This window comes from Sceloporus occidentalis, unplaced genomic scaffold (assembly GCF_023333645.1).
Source record: "Sceloporus occidentalis isolate IW3139 unplaced genomic scaffold, rSceOcc1.0.p SCAF_106, whole genome shotgun sequence".
In the NCBI taxonomy this organism is placed as follows: domain Eukaryota; kingdom Metazoa; phylum Chordata; class Lepidosauria; order Squamata; family Phrynosomatidae; genus Sceloporus; species Sceloporus occidentalis.
Window position 1 is genome coordinate 1,801,397 of NW_028317086.1, and position 17,375 is coordinate 1,818,771.

General features: G+C 39.7%; 1 protein-coding gene across 1 annotated transcript; it reads right to left on the reverse strand.

The window, feature by feature from the left end:
• Positions 1-7,472: 7,472 nt before the first annotated feature.
• On the reverse strand, positions 7,473-14,192 carry LOC149283331 (dimethylaniline monooxygenase [N-oxide-forming] 2-like). The gene is made up of 6 exons (XM_089497711.1): positions 14,061-14,192; positions 12,092-12,280; positions 11,547-11,709; positions 9,715-9,857; positions 8,620-8,819; positions 7,473-7,836 (listed from the first exon to the last, which is right to left on the reverse strand). The coding sequence occupies exons 1-6, from the start codon at positions 14,190-14,192 to the stop codon at positions 7,473-7,475; spliced, it is 1,191 nt and encodes a 396-aa protein (XP_089353837.1).
• Between the last annotated feature and the right edge of the window lie 3,183 nt (positions 14,193-17,375).

A 17,375-nucleotide genomic window follows, 5' to 3' on the forward strand; every position in this document is an offset into this window, starting at 1 on the left:
AGTACAACTTTCTAACATTAAATAAAGCAAAATTGTGAGGGGTTCTGTGGGTCTCAAGCTACTAGTTTTAATATTTAAGGCAGAACTAGTCCATTTATACTTTCAAGGCTCTGCTGGCTCAGCCATAGACCTAATTAAAAGTTGATGCATGCCTTTAAGACACAATGCGCCAGTATATGATGTCATATCCGACCAAGGAGCAGGAGGCAGCAGGGGACGCTGGACTAGGTGGGTCTAAGGCAGCCCCAAAGGTAAATATGTCACTGGTTGCAGGCAATGTGTGCACTATATGCTCACTCCCCTCTCTCCTTCTTCTTTCTCTGCACAGACTCACTCCCTCTCGCCACTCTTGCTTCCCCTCCCATCCCTCCTGTCATTTCTTTCTCTGCAGCTCCACACTCTGACAGACCTCCTCCCCTCTTTCCCCTCCCATCTGTCTTGTCAGTCTCATCTCTAGATTTGCACAGAGATCAGAGGGGACCAGACAATGGTCTCCTCATGTGTTTCCAAATAAAAAAGCCCTCCAAATTTCATCTGAACCAAAAGGTCAGGAAACAAAATTTGTTGTTCGAACTGAATGAGCCAAAAACTAAATGAAAAATGATTTGGGGCCTAATGCAGTCTAATGCCTATTGCTATTATTAGATACATTATCTGTATCCAATAAAAAACATCGAGTTTAGACATTAACAGTATCAAAAACATTATTGAATTAACAGTGGGAACACTAGGTTTTTCAAGTGATAATAGGTTTTAATAGTGTTTGCAACACATCTATCACACTGTCCTGAGTTCCAGCTTATTTTTTTATATAAACAATCAAATCAATAAATGATTTAGTCATTACAGGGATATGACACTAGAGTACTAAGAGCTACTATAAATACCCCAACAAAATAATTTGATCCCTCCTATAAATCTGTTTTCAGTATTTTTTTAATTCTGAAATCAACTGCTGTTTCAATGTACTCCGAAACGAAAGTAAACATTCTTAACCATTTGAACATACATGCTAGACTCCCAATCCTAAAGCCAGTTTCTTAAATGATGCATTCCATGGTAACATAATATGAAATAATATTTAAGAACCATGGATCTTTCTTATGTCAAACCCCAGTGCCCTCACATTACATATTTTGTGGCTTAATTATGCAGTGTATCATTCAATGCATTGAGTTTACAAGTTCTAAAATGTTTTTGCCTTACCTGTTTGTGTTCTGAGGTTTTCTTGAAACAGTAAAGTTGCTTCCACAAACAGTACAAAAATACTCGCTTATACTTGCAAACCCTTTGGCACCATCTGCTGGGAACAGTACCAAAATAAAGTCCTTGCAACTACAGCAAAACAATTATTTAACTCTATAAGAACAGTACAAATTAAAACTTCTGTATCGACAGGCTAGGGTTAACAGATTCTAGAATACATTAACACTTTAACTCAGTAGATGAAATCATGCCTATAAATTAACCGACTAAAAAATAATAAACTTACATTGTTTCCTGCACCAGGAGACCCTCAAATCTTTGCACCTATTCACAGAGCGAGGCAGGCTGCAGGGCTGAGCACCAGGCAACATAAACTGATCTATGTAAGTGGCCAACTTTTATGTGCAGATGTTTACCAAAGTGTGCTCATTAACTCTTATCTAAAAATGTGGTTACATCCATGAACGTGTACTCATTAACTCATATCTAGAAACTTGCCATCACACCATTTGCAAAGATGTGTTAGGGCGTTTTATTTACGCATTATTACAATCATTTTGAGACAAAAATCCTGTTTTGCACACAACTAGCTAGAAACTATCATTTCTTTAAAGGACAACTATAGTGAATGTTTCTTTAACCCCTTCAGTTCTGAGGGTTTACCAATGACCAAAACATTTTATTTTTACCATAGGTTTGTTAAACCCTTAAGGACAGATCAGTATTTTGCTGTGCTGCTGTTTAGCTGTAATTTTATTTTCTGTCATTTACTGTACCCGCATAAATTATATACCGTATTGGCTCGAATATAGGCCGCACTTTTTTCCCCCACTTTAAGTCTTTAAAGTGGGGGTGCGGCCTATATTCGGGGTCTAGCGCCCGACGCCCGGGACATGCAGTCCCGGGCGCCGGGCAGGCAGCGGGGTTAGGATACAGATCCCCCGCAGCGGTGCAGGGGACCTGCATCCTACTCCCCGATACGCACAGACAGCCTCCCCTGCCAGCACTTCCCACGGGGGGGGTGCCGGCACGGGAGGTTGCGTTTTACCTCTGGCCCCCCGCCTGACTTACCGGAGCAGACTCCCGGGTGTCTTGCGGGGCCGGCGGGGGACATCTACGCAATACGCGTATACAACTTCCGGTGCCGGCACATCCGGCACCGGAAGTTGTATACGCGTATTGCGTAGATGTCCCCCGCCGGCCTCGCAAGACACCCGGGAGTCAGCTCCGGTAAGTCGGGGGGCAGAGGAGGACAGTGGCAGCATATCTCGGGAAGGGAGGAGGACAGTGGCAGCATATCTCGGGGGGGGGGGACAGTGGTAGCATATCTCGGGGAGGGAGGACAGTGACAGCATATCTCGGGGGGGGGCAGAGTGGCAGCATGTTTTTTTGGTGCTTTTTTAAAGAAAAAAACTTTTTCTTTAAAAAAGCACCAAACTTTTAGGGTGCGGCCTATATACGGGGGCGGCCTATATCCGAGCCAATACGGTATTGTGTTATTAAGCACAAGAAAGTCTTTCTTTACATATCATTATTTTGATCATATCATCTAATTTACTATGAAAAAAATATACTGTATTTGCTCGATTATAAGACGAGGTTTTTTTCAGAGCAAATGCTTTTGACACCTGGCCACCCTGCACCCTCCTATTTGGGACATCTTTGAAGCTAGCCAATTCAATTAATCATATGAAACCATATATTTTTTCAAATGCTCTCACTCTGTCAGGGTGTGGGGATCGGAGTACAGTGCAGAGAGACACCTGAGAGACAACCCAGGTCCTAGATGGGTCAGTCCGCCCTGCTTACAGGTACCAAACACCCCCCATCAACCTGATAGCTAGTCATCCATTGTTATTTCTTAGCCCCATTTAACCCCTACTGCCATGTATCATTCTTGAGGTCAGCACACATCTTCATGTTATGATTCTACTATGAAAACTTAACCATATTTTGAAAATCATAATTCTGAAGATGATAATACAATTTCTGATATTCACTATACCTCACTATACCCTTCACATTGGCATTTTATTTGATGGTTCTCATAAACCATTATAGACAATCAGAAGAATATATTTTTTTCCAAAAAGGCATACATTTATTCTAAACGTTGAAGAAGACAATTATATATATTTATATGTAAAAATATAAAAATTAAATAATATCTTGTTGCTGGTGCCCAATTGGTCTCTGTTGATGAAGAATTGGAAATAATTATATAAATGGAAATAATTTCCTTGAAGTTAGCAAACACCATAAAGTATCCCAAGAGTGTGTGTGATTACGTGAACTTTTAAAGACAAACTTTATTTCTACGATTGCCTCCTTTGGATTTAAACTTTCCAATAAAGATATCAGGTGTTACCCAATTATATCCCTACAAATTTCCTATTATTCAGCACCAAGAGGAGCTCTTGTCTAATAAGTACTTTGAGTTATTGACCAGTATTGAAATTGGTAACAAAAATTATGTAAAAAGGCAATTAAAGTGTATTACCCATCTATCAAAGATAGTTTTAACCATTAAAGGTTTTTGTTGGACTTTGTCTTTATAATAACTCCTATCATTTTTTTATAGGTTTGTCCATTGAATGAACTGCCTAATTTTAAAAACAATTACTGATATTGCTTAGTGGATGCGCTGAACTGGCTAAATACTGAGCCATGGGGAGTAGAAAAGACCTGCGTAATAAGGTAGTGGAACTTTATAAAGATGGAAAAGTATATAAAAAGAAATCCAAAGCCTTGAAAATGTCAGTCAGTACTGCCCGACAACACCCTGACACGCCTCACTGTAATTGGATGTAATCATTTGTTTTATGATTATGCCATTTTGTTATAACCTACAGTTGGATATGAATCCCATAAGAAATTAAAGGAATATGTTTTGCCTGCTCACTGTTTTCTTTAAAAATGGTAAATATATTACCAATTCTTTAAGGGTATGCAAACTTTTGATCACAACTGTAACCATGTATGTGCTTTATGAGAAAACAAGATGGCTCTGACTCAACCTTGTTTTTGTGTGACATATAATATGCCTAAAAATGATACACATACTTTCTGGCATAAAATATCTGACAGTATGTCACATAACCCACAGATTTTCACTATTTGGTAAAGAAACAAAGGAAAGAAGAACTTGTTTCCTTTATGGGCGTTTTCTTTATTAAGTGTTTCAATGTAAAACAACAACAAAAACAGAACCCTTTTTAGAAATTGTCCGCTATAACAATCTAATATTTGTTATTGAGGAAAAGTATGTAAATGATTAAAACAAAATTCTAAAAAGCAATATCAGACATAAGGTATTTGGATTAGCATTAGTCTTATGTGATTGATTGATATGTATGATTAAGTAATATGCCCATGGAATAGGAGGTTAACATAAAAACATGTTTTGGCAGATAAGAACCCATCAAGTCGCCTCAATTTAAAAGAAAATTGCAGTGTCCCATGCACCCAACCAATGAAGAATGCATAGTTAAGGCCTTTGTAGGTAATTTGTGAAGAGTAAATAACTCAATCATGTTACAATCATATTCAATACCACTGAAATATCATGATATGCATAAATAACCAACGTAAATGGCAGTTAGTATAGCACTAACAGTCAATAGTCCAACCAAATTAGAATCAGAGCTATGATTCTTATGCACAATGCGGGTCCTTGTTGGGCTTACTGTTCTGTCCCATTGTGTCATAATGGCTTCCCTTGCACCATGCCACTTCCCTGGTCCGGTTAATCGGTACTGATAAGGGGTGCAAGGACCAAAAAAGACTTGCCAGGCCAGTTTAGGGTCCGTGAGAAACAGATAAATCATGTTGGGGCTGATTCCAATCTCCATGGAAACTTCATTAATGTAATCAATATAATGTGTCTGAAGAGCTTGGGTTCTTCCAAAGCCAAACCTAAATCAAGGGGAAAATAGAGTGCAATGGTAGTTACTAAAATAAATCATATGCTTTTGTTGCTTTACTTAATGTTATTATTATGCAATTATGCTATTATTACACTATCATGTTGCATTTATATTGTAGGAAAATAAGAACTCTTAATGCCTGTTATTAAGGCTTATCTAAACAGGAAAATGGTGGTATACATTCGGTAATACACACTCTCCATGTTTGCCATTTACCTGGATCTCTGGGTCCGTCTGTTCTTCCTCCAGGCAGGGGGAAGGTGTTTGGTCACACCCTCCCCCACCTATGTTCTGCCTACTCCCTTCCACTTTCCCCTGCTACTGGGCCCGTACCTGCATCTAAGGCTAGTCGAGAATCTTACGTGAAGCTAGCTCCACCATAACACACACTTAATCCTGCCCCCTTCACGAAGCCACACCCCAAGAGGAAAGCTACAAGTGGCCCAACCAAGGAAGTTCCCAGGTACAGTAATATGTTTACCAAAATGTGCTGCATATTTTGAGATAATATCCTCTATATTGATTAATGTAAAGTTGTTACAAAGAGTATAATCAACTTTAATTTAAAGTATACTGCTGTTGTTTCATTGTACCTCTATGAGGTTATACTTGTATGGTTAAAGAAAGAACACCAAAACATGACTATCTTTTCTTTAATGTTGGGACATTTTTATAATGGTTAACAATAAACTTGTGCATTTGGATTTGTACGAATGTCTGAGAATGAGGAGGCACTTCAAACAAACAAAAATAAAATACAGAGAATTTTTGGGGGGGTTTTGTTGTTGTTTTTCTCTCTCTCACTTTCTCATTCTCTTTCACACTCTATCATAATCTCATTCTCTCTCTCTCTCTCTCTCTCTCAAAGTTTTCTTACATTCTCCTCCAACTTCTTCCATGTCCCCTTGTCTCCTTTTCTGCAGCTCCACTTCTTGTCTTGTCTCTTCTTCTTTTGTTTTATTGTTCTCATTATTCTTTCTTTGTCCGCTTCTCCGTCATCTGCTCTGTTAACCTGGAGCAATTCTTCCAATTGGAGGGAAGGGGGAGAGGCTGTCCCACGGGGTGCACCCTGTGGCTCTTTCCTTTTGCAGAAGTACTCCAGGAGGCCAGAATAACATAAACAGATCTGCAGAGAAAGAGAGGTCCAGAAACGCTTCTCTTTCTTTGCTGATTCATCTACATTATTCCAGACAGGTGTAGTACTTCAGCAACAGGGCAGAGCTTCTATGCACATGTTTTCCCCCAATTGGAGGCCAGGTTACCAGAGCAGATAGCGTAGCAAACTACGAAAGTATAAAGAAAACAATAGGAGAAGCAAGACAAGAAGTAGAGCGGGAAAGGAGATGGGGGACATGGTAGCGGTTGGAGAAGAAGGTAGGAAAATATGGAGAGAGTATGAGAGAGTCTGAATGCAAAGATTAAACAGTAAAATATGGCAATGGATTTAAGATTGTTGCAAGGCCTATGGCTACGCACTGCTATCACAAATTTAATATGTTGGTCAATTTCTTCCCCATTAGGCTAGACAGGTTCTTCCAAATGTGTATCATGCATCTCTTCAGCATAAACAATGTACCTCCTACCTCCTTTAGTGGCCTAGAGGGGGAATTTTCCATTTTTCATAAAAAATAATAATAATAATAATAATAAAGTTCACATTTTAAGCATATAATTATGTGTACATATATATGTAGATTGCATTAATAGGAAATATTTTACCATTTGTTGCTTTCTTGTTTTTTTTTTATAGCGTAGGCTTGCATCTTTTTCATTGGAGGAAGCTTAGCCGCACCTAAAAGGGAGATATTGCTTTGGCCGACATGGTTCACTTAAGCAATTTTGCATACGTGTCATGATTTAAGCCTAGTAATTGGTTTTTGTATCTTGATAAAACACCTTATTCTATGCTAAAAATAAACATTTCTATTATATAGTGATAACTGATTAGTGATAAACTATAAAAGGAAGAGAAGAGTTAAATACAACCTCAAGACACTTTGCTTTGTTATTGGCAACAGAATGTTTTTAATCATGGAAATGAGTGCTTGGTTAGAAATGGATTGAGGGGCAGCTATTATTTCAGTTTTAGAGGGACTGAGACTAAGGTACTAATGGTGCATCCAAAATCACAGTACAATGAACTGGATGCACGATGCCGTTTCTCTTATGCTCTATGCAAGTAATTCCCCCCATCGGTTTTACATGACTCAAGATAGACTGTATCATAATTCCTCTTTTCCCTGTACAGTTTCTTTATCCACAATTCTTATTCCCTGTACCTAAAGAATACACTGTACATTTCAACTATTTCTGCAACTTCCTACATTCATTCTAAATGTGTTATGCACTCGTACCTCTAAAGACTCTGGTTGCCCATCGTGCTTGAAGTTCTACTGTTGGCATAATTGATCCAAGTGGTTGAACAAGTCCCAAGAAAGCAAGTGTTGGCTTCTCAATGTGGATGGGGAAAATATATTTATACACAGTAACTTGGTTGTCATTTAACTCAATAAGGCTGCTGTCGAAAAAGGGGAAAGACGAGCTGTACCCAGTAGCAAAAATAACCTCATCCAAATTTTCAGCCACAGTCCCATCTTCAAATATAGCAGATGTTTCAGTAAATGCCTTAATGCTAGGTTTTACTTTTATAGCTCCTTGTAGGATTTGGCTGGGCAGCCAGTCATTCACAATTGGGTGTTTTAACCTATAGGATGAAAAAATATTGCTATGATATTTATTTCACGCATAACAGATAACCTAAGGCACTCACAAACAGAAATGTGAATATTAATGTCACAGTCTTTCATGAGTTACATTTCTATCCTTAGATCCTTTAACAGTGTCAGTCAACCTCTTCATGCAGAAGAAGTTTATTGGGTGGGCCTTCATAATGTATAGTGAAATGAAAGAGTTAAAACAAAAGTCTCATGCAAACCCTCCAACCAACTCTTCCTTTAGTGAATAACCCCTATTAATAGGGTATACGACTCTTAAACAACCAACATTTAACAAAAAAGTACAGCCTCACTTTATCAAAAAGGAAAGTGTAATACTATGTTATGCTTGTATAATATTGACGTAATAACAATTACTACATCTAAATCATATAAGATAATTATAATTAAGGCAAATGATTGACAACATTAGCATTAAATCAACAACCCCATTACAATTATACAAGATCCTAATCGCATAAAAATATCGTTTTGGAATGTAAAATAGAAAAGGGAAGATGTGCACTAAAATTATCATATAATGTCTAACAGTAAAAACACTCATGCTACACAAGCTTGGAGTTTCTACTTTGTCTCTTACAAGGTATTCTTATTGTTTACGTACATTATTTGATCATTTTTAGTGCACATTTTCATATTGTATCCTTTTATTCTAGTTGTAATAAACTAGGGTGGTTTGTAAGGCACTAGGGAGGTTTGTGCTCCTCATATACACAGGTGTAATATGTACACCTTCACCTGTGTGAATGTACCTGTTTTTAGGTTCTAAGCCATAGTTTGCATGATTAAACCAACTGCCCATCAACTTCTCGTTCAATCTGGCAGCAAGTCCATAAGGGAGCAAATTCTTGATCCATATGTTGCAACGTCTTGAGAGAGCCATATCTACAGGGAGTCCACCATGTGATATGCGACTAACTACCCAGGATCCATGTCTACTGCTTAGAAAGACCTAGTAAATATGCCAATTGCATTTTAGTTCTATTAACAAATAAAACAATAAAACAAAGAGAAACAGGACATTAAAATATTATATTGATACATCATTCTCAAAAGACAAACATTTAAATTGTATAGATGACACATTAAATAGCTGTTTAACAGTTTCTCCTACTAGGAGGGTAGGTATTTAATGTAATGTTGGTATTTCAATTGTAGGTGTAATAAATTGAGTAATTTGAGGTTTTGTATGGAATGGAATACATGTTCTCTGTTTTGTTAAAATTTAGAAACGATTTTCTTATTGATATGACTTTTGAAATATAGGTTTGTTGAGGATAGTCTCCTAAACAAAAGCTCTCAAAGTCCACAGAAAGGAGTTTTGTGTCACTGTGTCTAAGGCCAGATCTTGGGATATCATTGGTCACTGGTATAAACTATCACTCAGGCTTGTGACATGACATCATAGTCTGTGATAATGCACCAGAGCCAGTGACCTCATGTGTGTCATGATGATATCATCTGTAACATAATTTGGCTTTGCCTTATGTCAGGACAACTTTATGCCAGTCCCATTCATGCTTACCTCCACTGGTTATTTTAACCCCAAATACTTCTACTGGAAGACTATTCACCTGATTCAACACATTCCCAGTGATTTAATAAAATCTTACAGTATGTTTATATTCCAAATTACTATTATACCTTAACATAATTCAACATTCACTCAGTTTATAGTTTACTCAACTTAATTTATATCATAATTTTGTGGAGTGGCTTGGCCAGCCCCCACTTTCAACCTAATTTCCAAGTGTATGCCACAACACCGTAAGATATGATACAATTCAATGCATAGTTAAGAAACTTCAAGTCCTCCTAAGAAAAGAAACTGTCTATTACACACTCACCTGTTTAGCTGTGAGGCTGATTTCCACGGCTATATCTCCAGCTGAGTTCCCGGTTCCCAATACCAAGACTGTTTTTCCTCGATAATCCTCTGGTGTTTTATAAAACCTGCTGTGAATATATCGGCCTTTGAAAAGTTCTATGCCTATAACAAAAATTTGTTGAGGAAGAGTGTAAGAAATTTGTATATAAGTGTATATTAGTTTACAACATTTTATGTACTACAAATAGTACAGATAGGTAAAGTATGCATGTATGAGAAAATATTGATTTGCAGAGTAGTGGAAGGCAAATGTACCAATAAACAAGAACCAAGCACAATCAGTTTGTGACTGTTGGACCTCTTGGAAGGAATCAATACAATAATTCAGCTTTTACCATGCAAAATATCTAAGGCATAAATATTGGGGATTTCATCACTCTATACGGCCACATATTGCTTAGCCCCCACTACGTCAAAGTACCCCAAGTTCGATGAGTCCTATCTATATTGTATATTTTCTCCTGGATGGAATATCTGCCTAAGAGAAAAAAACTAATTCTGAATGTATATTTCAAATTGTTTTGACACTTATAAGTAACAGTTAACATATTAATACTATTACCGGTTGGTACTCTTTGAGGCTCATACACAGTCTTCTACAACAATGCAGGTAAAGACTAGGAAATATGTTATTAAGGACTACCTCCTTCTTTGGCTAACAGATGCAGTGTTTACTGAGCAATCATTGTCATACCTGGGAACTTCCTTAGGTAGGCTACCTGGAGCTCTCCCTGAAGGAGTGTGGCTTTACCATCCATGGGGCGAGGCTACATGTGGGCAAGTACAGGGCTAGCCCCAGGTAACATCAAAATGGTTGGGAGTGAAAAGTATTGTGACAGGAAATGCTATGTAAATATAAATCTCAAAAACCACTGTTCTGTTTATCTACCAATCTACTCTCTCAATAAAGAGATATTTTCTTTGCACTACATCTAAGCCTCTGACTCTCTACTTAGATGAGGATCAGTTACTCTAACATTTCACTTTGAAATAAACTTCCCTCTTTTGCTTTCTTAAATCCCAATTTTTACATGCTATAAATATTGAGATCACATAGTCTTTCCTTTTATTTTTGTATCATGCAAACCATTTACGATTTTAGTAGCACTCCTCTGAACACTCTCCAATATGTAAATATCCTTCTGGAAATGAGGTCTCCAAAACAATATTGTAACAACCTTGAGTGACAATGTTCAGTATCATTCTTAAAGATGAACTATTAATGGCATTGTCTTTTTACAGTCAACAAAACACAGAATACAAGCAGATATGTGGCAAACACCATTAGCCTTGGAAATCGCAAAAGTATGCTACTTATTTCAGAGTTGCTACTTGCCTCCTCTTTGGAACATTCGAGCTTTTATGTCACATTTTACAATGATTTTGCCTTTTAATTTTCTACTTTAGAACAGAATGATGATTAACCACATTGATGTGTGGGTTCCAAGGATTACATGTTTCTAATACAGAATCGCAGAGAATGTGGTGTCCCAAATGCAGTATAACTGCAGGGGTACATTAGTTAGAGCTGAAAATGCAGTGAGATCCCACTCTGTAGCCACACTCTAGATAGTTTTAAGGTAAAGAGATGGCATGGGTCATCAGCCACACATTCAGACAATTCTGTGGGGAATGATGGCTTTCCGATGACACCAATTTTGTACTAAAGTGGAGTCACTCGAAGGATCAAGACATGCAAGGTTTGTGCAAAGTAGGAAACTTACATTCATATTGGCTTTCAAAAATCAGTGATTGTACAAAACATAATACAATACATTTTAAGTAACTAACCTGGAAAACAATCAAGAGGTAAAAAAGTGTCCGTATAATGGCCATTGCAAATTATTACAGCATCAAACACAGTTAATTTCTTCTTTCCGTGGTTCTCAGTTACGATATCCCATTGTCCCGTAGAGGAAAAATCCGAACCTCTACTCACACTGCAGACTTCCGTCTACATGGAATTAATAGATGTTATTACATGCCAGGTAAAAGCTCTAACACTTATTTTATTACATCTGAGACAGACCGTGACTACTTTTATAGGTTTGTGATGAGCTTCTTTAAAGTGTACTTATCATAAAAATATGATATGAATACACTTGACATAATTGGCAAGTTCTTCCAAATCATTGAATTTATGTGGTGTTAGCAGATTTGTACACCACAAAAAATTTGTACAATTTGTGTATAGGGCACCTATGATGTTCCAGGTGCCCAGGGACAACAGCCCCCAATTGTTATACTCAATGAGGTTTATAGTTCAAAAATAATTTAGTAAAATGTTCCAAACACTTACTAAATAAATTGGAGAACTCTAAAAGCCTTTTACTTACATTGAACTCAATGTATTTCAAGAGCTTGAACTGTTTTGCATAAAGATGGAGATATTCTAAGACCTTTGAGTGATGTAAATATACGGGAAAGTCTTTTGGCATGGGGAAATCACTGAAACACATCATTTCTTTGGAGGTGTTTGTGATCACAGAGCTGTATATACTGGCTCGCCCTTCTTCAACAGCCTCCTGTGTAAATAAGGTAAATACATAGTTTAATTACTTAAAAATTTAAAATTTACAATTAGCATATATTAAAAATCCTCTTGAGCTATTAATTGGCCCTAATTAAACTAAAACACTTTATTACATGCAATCTAAATATAAAACCAGGTATACGTGTTCATGTGGTGTGATTATTTAGGCATTGTGTTATTTTATTATATGCATTGTACTTGTGCATTCTGATTCGTATAAACTTTATTTTTAATAAAATTTGGCAATTTTGTGCGTTTGTATGAATCCCCGGATGACGAGGAGGTCCCCTGATGAAACCAACGAAAACAAATGGCAAAATCACAGGCATTTTGTTAAGATTCATTCGTTTGCCACTTTTTTGCCACAGTTGCAAGCAGTTTTGGCACCCTTACAACCCATTTGGGTTCTCTTTGATGTGGTTAAGTAGGAAGGGACTGTGTGTGGGATGGTACATATAAGTTCGCTGATGCCATCTTTACTTCTCAGTAGCAGCCAGGGCCGGCCCGACAATGGAGCCGAGTGGGGCAACCGCTCCAGGCGGCACTTTTGAAGGGGCGGCACTTTGCCGCCCCAAGCCCTTTTTTTTTTTTTTTTTTTTTTAAAGCGAAAAAGAGAGAAAGGGGCGCCGAGTGGTTTTCGCTTACCAAGCTGTCAGTACCCGCTCGGCACCCCTCTCTTCCTCCTCTGCGGCGAGTCTTCCTGTTCGGTCTTGGTGCCGGCTTGTAATGCTGAGCGCCGGAAGATTTCCGGCGCTCAGCATTACAAGCCGGCACCGAGACCGAACAGGGAGACTCGCCGCAGGACTGCTGAAAGGTAAGTACAAGGGGGGGGAGAGGAAGGGTAGATAATTGGGGGGGGCGGCAGGGACAGAGGGAGAGGAAGGGTACATAAGGGGGGGGCGGCATTTTAAAATTCGCCCCAGGCGGCATTTTGCCTTGGGCCGGCCCTGGTAGCAGCCACAGACTGATGGGGTGACACATTAATCAGGGCATGCACAAAGTGTGTGTTTAGTTCTTTAAATACTGTTCCTAATTGGGTTTAAGACAGTTGTATGTTTACGTTACGGGTTTATATGTTAATATTTGTGGCAAATTAGGCAGGGCGGGAGACTTTTGTATTCATTATTAATTACAGTTGATTTGGAGATGTCTGTGAAATGGAATGATTTTAGTTTATGGAGGTTGAGAGGAGCCGGCTGCAGGCGTGTGAAAGCCTTCCTGCCTGGAGTCAGATATATAGGCAGCTGCAATCACCAGTCCCAGCAGACATCCTGTGGTAAAATATTCTCCGCCCCACCTACCAAAGTTAAGCACAATTTTAATCACTATGTTTTTTTGTAGAAGGTGTTTGTGAAGACGAGGAAGCAGTGCAGGAGGAAGGGGCTTGGGAATCGAATTGGGTTGCATCCCAGCCTAGTACACTACTTTTCAGAGGTGTCTTGGCCACAAAGATAGGGGCTCAAAGGCAACTTTAACACTTTTTTAACGTGTTTTAAGCAACTCTTGGTTAAGGGCTCATTTTCCCATCTGCCTTTGCGACCTACAAAGAATTTTACATTTTTACAATACCCTGCGGTGGACACTAGTAGTATGTTTGCTTAAATACTTAAATCAATTAATTCCGACCTTTACCAAGACAATAGAAGGTATCGACAAGATAAAGCTGCTTAAGCTGATTATATGGTAGAACAGCTACTGTTCCCAAGACAGATTCAACTAAATTAAAGAAGCAACAAATATGTATATCACAAGGTGAGGGCATGAATACTTGCTGTAAATCTCCATAGTCCACCGATGTCATTGCTCTTCTCAAAGCAGGTTGGTTCCAGACCTTCCTCCAGACAGCTCTTGATAGCTGTTAGTCCACTGCATCCAGCACCAACTATAGCGACCCTTTTAGTCATAGTCCCCTAAAATACCAACTGCTGGCAATGAGCACACCTTTTTGGAATCAAGGCAGTTCTCAGTAAAGCAATTTATAATCATTTATGATTATTTAATTCTTGCATTTGTAATGTTGGAGCGATCTTTTAGAACAGAGTTCCTGTCCTGGAGATTGTAAAACAATTCCTATTTTTCAGCTATGGCTGCATAGAGCCACTGGATAAAGATAACTGCATACATAAGGCAAGTATAGTTGAAGGTTACAACTTTTCTCGAAGGGCAGGAGTATGTAAGCTCCTCTCTAATAGTTAATAGCAGTTGCGCACTGATATTAATAAGTTAGCAAGACAAGGACACGTGTTTGATATGTCTGTTAATAAACTTTTCATTACAATACAATACACACCACTGGTTTGGAAAATATCGAACACAGTGATCCTATATGATTTCTATATAAAACTAACAATCAGTATTGGACTGAGGAAACAGAATATAAAATGTTTTCAGGATTGCATGCAGTTTGGTTACTTTACCTTGCCTCTTGCACGGCAATGTATTCGGTTGTAGGAAGGGCAGAGATTTCCGTGTTACTTAGTAATCTTTGCAACTAAAACATTATTAAACAAGCTTTCACAATTACTCAGGTCATTTAACTATTTGTTACCATGGGCGTGTGGATGTTGAAATGGTGTCAATGAAAACAATGTTTAATTCTTATGACTTTAAAAAAAATGGTAACTTTGTGTAACATCGGTAATAGCTCTAATTGACCTTTGTGTTACAATTCCTTTCTTTATCTGGCCTTATCCAATGATAAGACATGGAGAGGATATGTAATGACCAGAACAAGGTATGACGATCTTTGACATTTGGATTCTATAACAATTTGAAAAAGATACACCACTGCTACTTCACACCTATTTACACTACAATACACTATCCTCTGTGTTTAGAATATACCAAACAACTGGGATTGGAAGCGCTAGATGTAAGCCATTATTCACTGAGCAACATTAACCCTTTGTGAGGTGATTCCAGCAGAGTTCCCAATGATCCCAGAACTTCCATGTCAAGCCATCTGCCATAGGAATGTGTTGGGGCCATTGTGCATTCATATGAACTCCCCTTTCCTTGCCATTCCAGGTGGCACATGAGAAGAAGGCTCCGTCCCGCCAGGTAGGGCAGGAAATACTATAAAAAAAGGAGACCTCCCCCTTCCTCCCCAGTGTTGTTTCCTGCCCTACTCAGGTAGCGGTAAGGCTGAAGCTTACCTCTACTTCCTTTTTTTATTTTCTCGGAGCCCCGGGGGAGGTGTCCTTGTTGATACCCGGCAGAGGTCCCATGTGGATCCAGGGTTCGTGCGACAGCCTCGAAGGCTGCAACTCCACGTTTATCGCGGCAACGCACACGAGGCTCAGCCCTCGTTCGGCTCTGCCCACAGCCCAGGGGGCTCACTGGGATGTGTATCCTCGGACTCCGGTTCACTCCGTCCCGGGGAATCCTCAGAGTGTGGCACGGCAGGAGGAGATCTCTAACCGGCTGTGCCGGTTTCTCGGCACACGTTCATATCTCCAATCGGCTTCACTTCCGGTGCAGCGACCCGGGGTCACGAGAGGTCAATTGGCTGGGAATTTCCGGATGTGAGGTTTCCGGTCCTGGGCACCTAAATGCCTCTGTATAAAACGCCAGAATGGGTAAGATCTTTCCTTGCTCTTCGTTTCTGTGCTGTAGTATTGCATCTACTTCTCTGCTATTGTGCCTGCCTGTGCCTGAGGATTTTTTACTGCCATTTTAAGTAGGTGTTGCCCTCTTGGCTTGGAAGAAGTTTTACGTTGCCTATGCCATTGTTTTCTGCGGTTACAGCTTGTGTTTTTTCTCCTCAGTCGTGTCAGATAAAAATCAGGATATCCCTCCTGAAGCCTCCCCACATAGGAAATCTGTGGGAAAGACGAAACACAAAGCCTGCTCATCCTGCAAAAGACCCTGCATGACCCTTCGGCCAAAACGTGCAACTCCTGCTCTCGGCCTAAATAAGTTTCCACGACGGAATTTACCTCCTGGTTGAAGGGGGAACTTCAGTCTACCTTTGACAATGGCAAGCTCCTCTCAGGCACCTGTACCCCAGCAACAACCTTACCAGCAGGGTCCACCAAATTATCTCCCAGATAACCCTGAAGATTATTCGGCTCCTTTTTCTGAATATGACTACCAGTCGAATGACCCACAGTCTTCTGATGAGGACGGGGAGATTAAAGAAGAAACCTTTTTCTTTCCAGTCGAAGAAACAGGGAAACTCATCTCTGCAGTCAGATCTACTCTGAATCTACAGGATGACATACCAGTTCCAAAACCAGATCCTTTTCAGGGTCACTCTAGGAAACCGCAGACCTTTCCAGTCCACGATTCACTTTCTGCCATTATCACGGAGCAGTGGAAATATCCTGACAGGAGATTCTTCACATCCTCCAGAACCAAGAAGCTTTTTCCTTTCGATAATAAGAATTCTGAGGCCTGGGAAGTCCCGAAAGTCGACACCGCAGTAGCCAAGGCCACGAAAAAAACAGCCATTGCGTTGGAGGACGCGTCCCATTTCAAAGACCCCATGGACCGGAGGGCTGAGAATGCCGCCAAAAGGTCTTTTGAAGCAGCAGCGGCGAATTTTCGTCCAGCTATTGCTATGGCGTCAACTTCTAGAGCCATTAAAATCTGGCTCCAACTGGTGGTGGAAGACCTTGCAGCTATTCCAGGGACTGAGCAGGTCGCAAGAAACCTGTCCGACACCTGCTTAGCAGTTGATTTCATCTCCGATGCCTCCATTGAATCAGTCCGTACGTCTGCTAAAGCCACTGCGCTTTCAGCGGTTTCTAGGCGAGCTCTCTGGCTTAAGTCGTGGTCTGCAGATAATGCCTCTAAACACAAGCTGTGCAGAATTCGGGTTTCTTCGCCACGCTCAACAACTTAATTCACGAAAGAGCTCTGGTCCCGGTTCCTCATCAGGAGATAGGAGAGGGAACCTACTCCAACGTCTTTGTCGTGCCAAAGCCATCCGGGAAATTCAGGCTAATAATCAACCTACAGGTGGTGAACACCTGTATAAGATGCAACAGGTTCCAGATGGAATCCCTGAAGTCCGCCACAGAGATCATTTCTTCGAGGGATGTTCCCATCAGAAGAGACCACCAAAGATTCCTCCGTCCGGCTGT

What these genes read in the sequence shown, in the direction of transcription:
- LOC149283331 (XM_089497711.1), bottom strand. Translation starts at nt 14,192, where the DNA reads ATGACTAAAAGGGTCGCTATAGTTGGTGCTGGATGCAGTGGACTAACA. An exon ending in ACCTCTTGATTGTTTTCCAG is followed by an intron (nt 9,858 to 11,546) that starts GTTAGTTACTTA and finishes TTTTTGTTATAG; the next exon opens with GCATAGAACTTTTCAAAGGC. An exon ending in TCAGCCTCACAGCTAAACAG is followed by an intron (nt 8,820 to 9,714) that starts GTGAGTGTGTAA and finishes CATATTTACTAG; the next exon opens with GTCTTTCTAAGCAGTAGACA.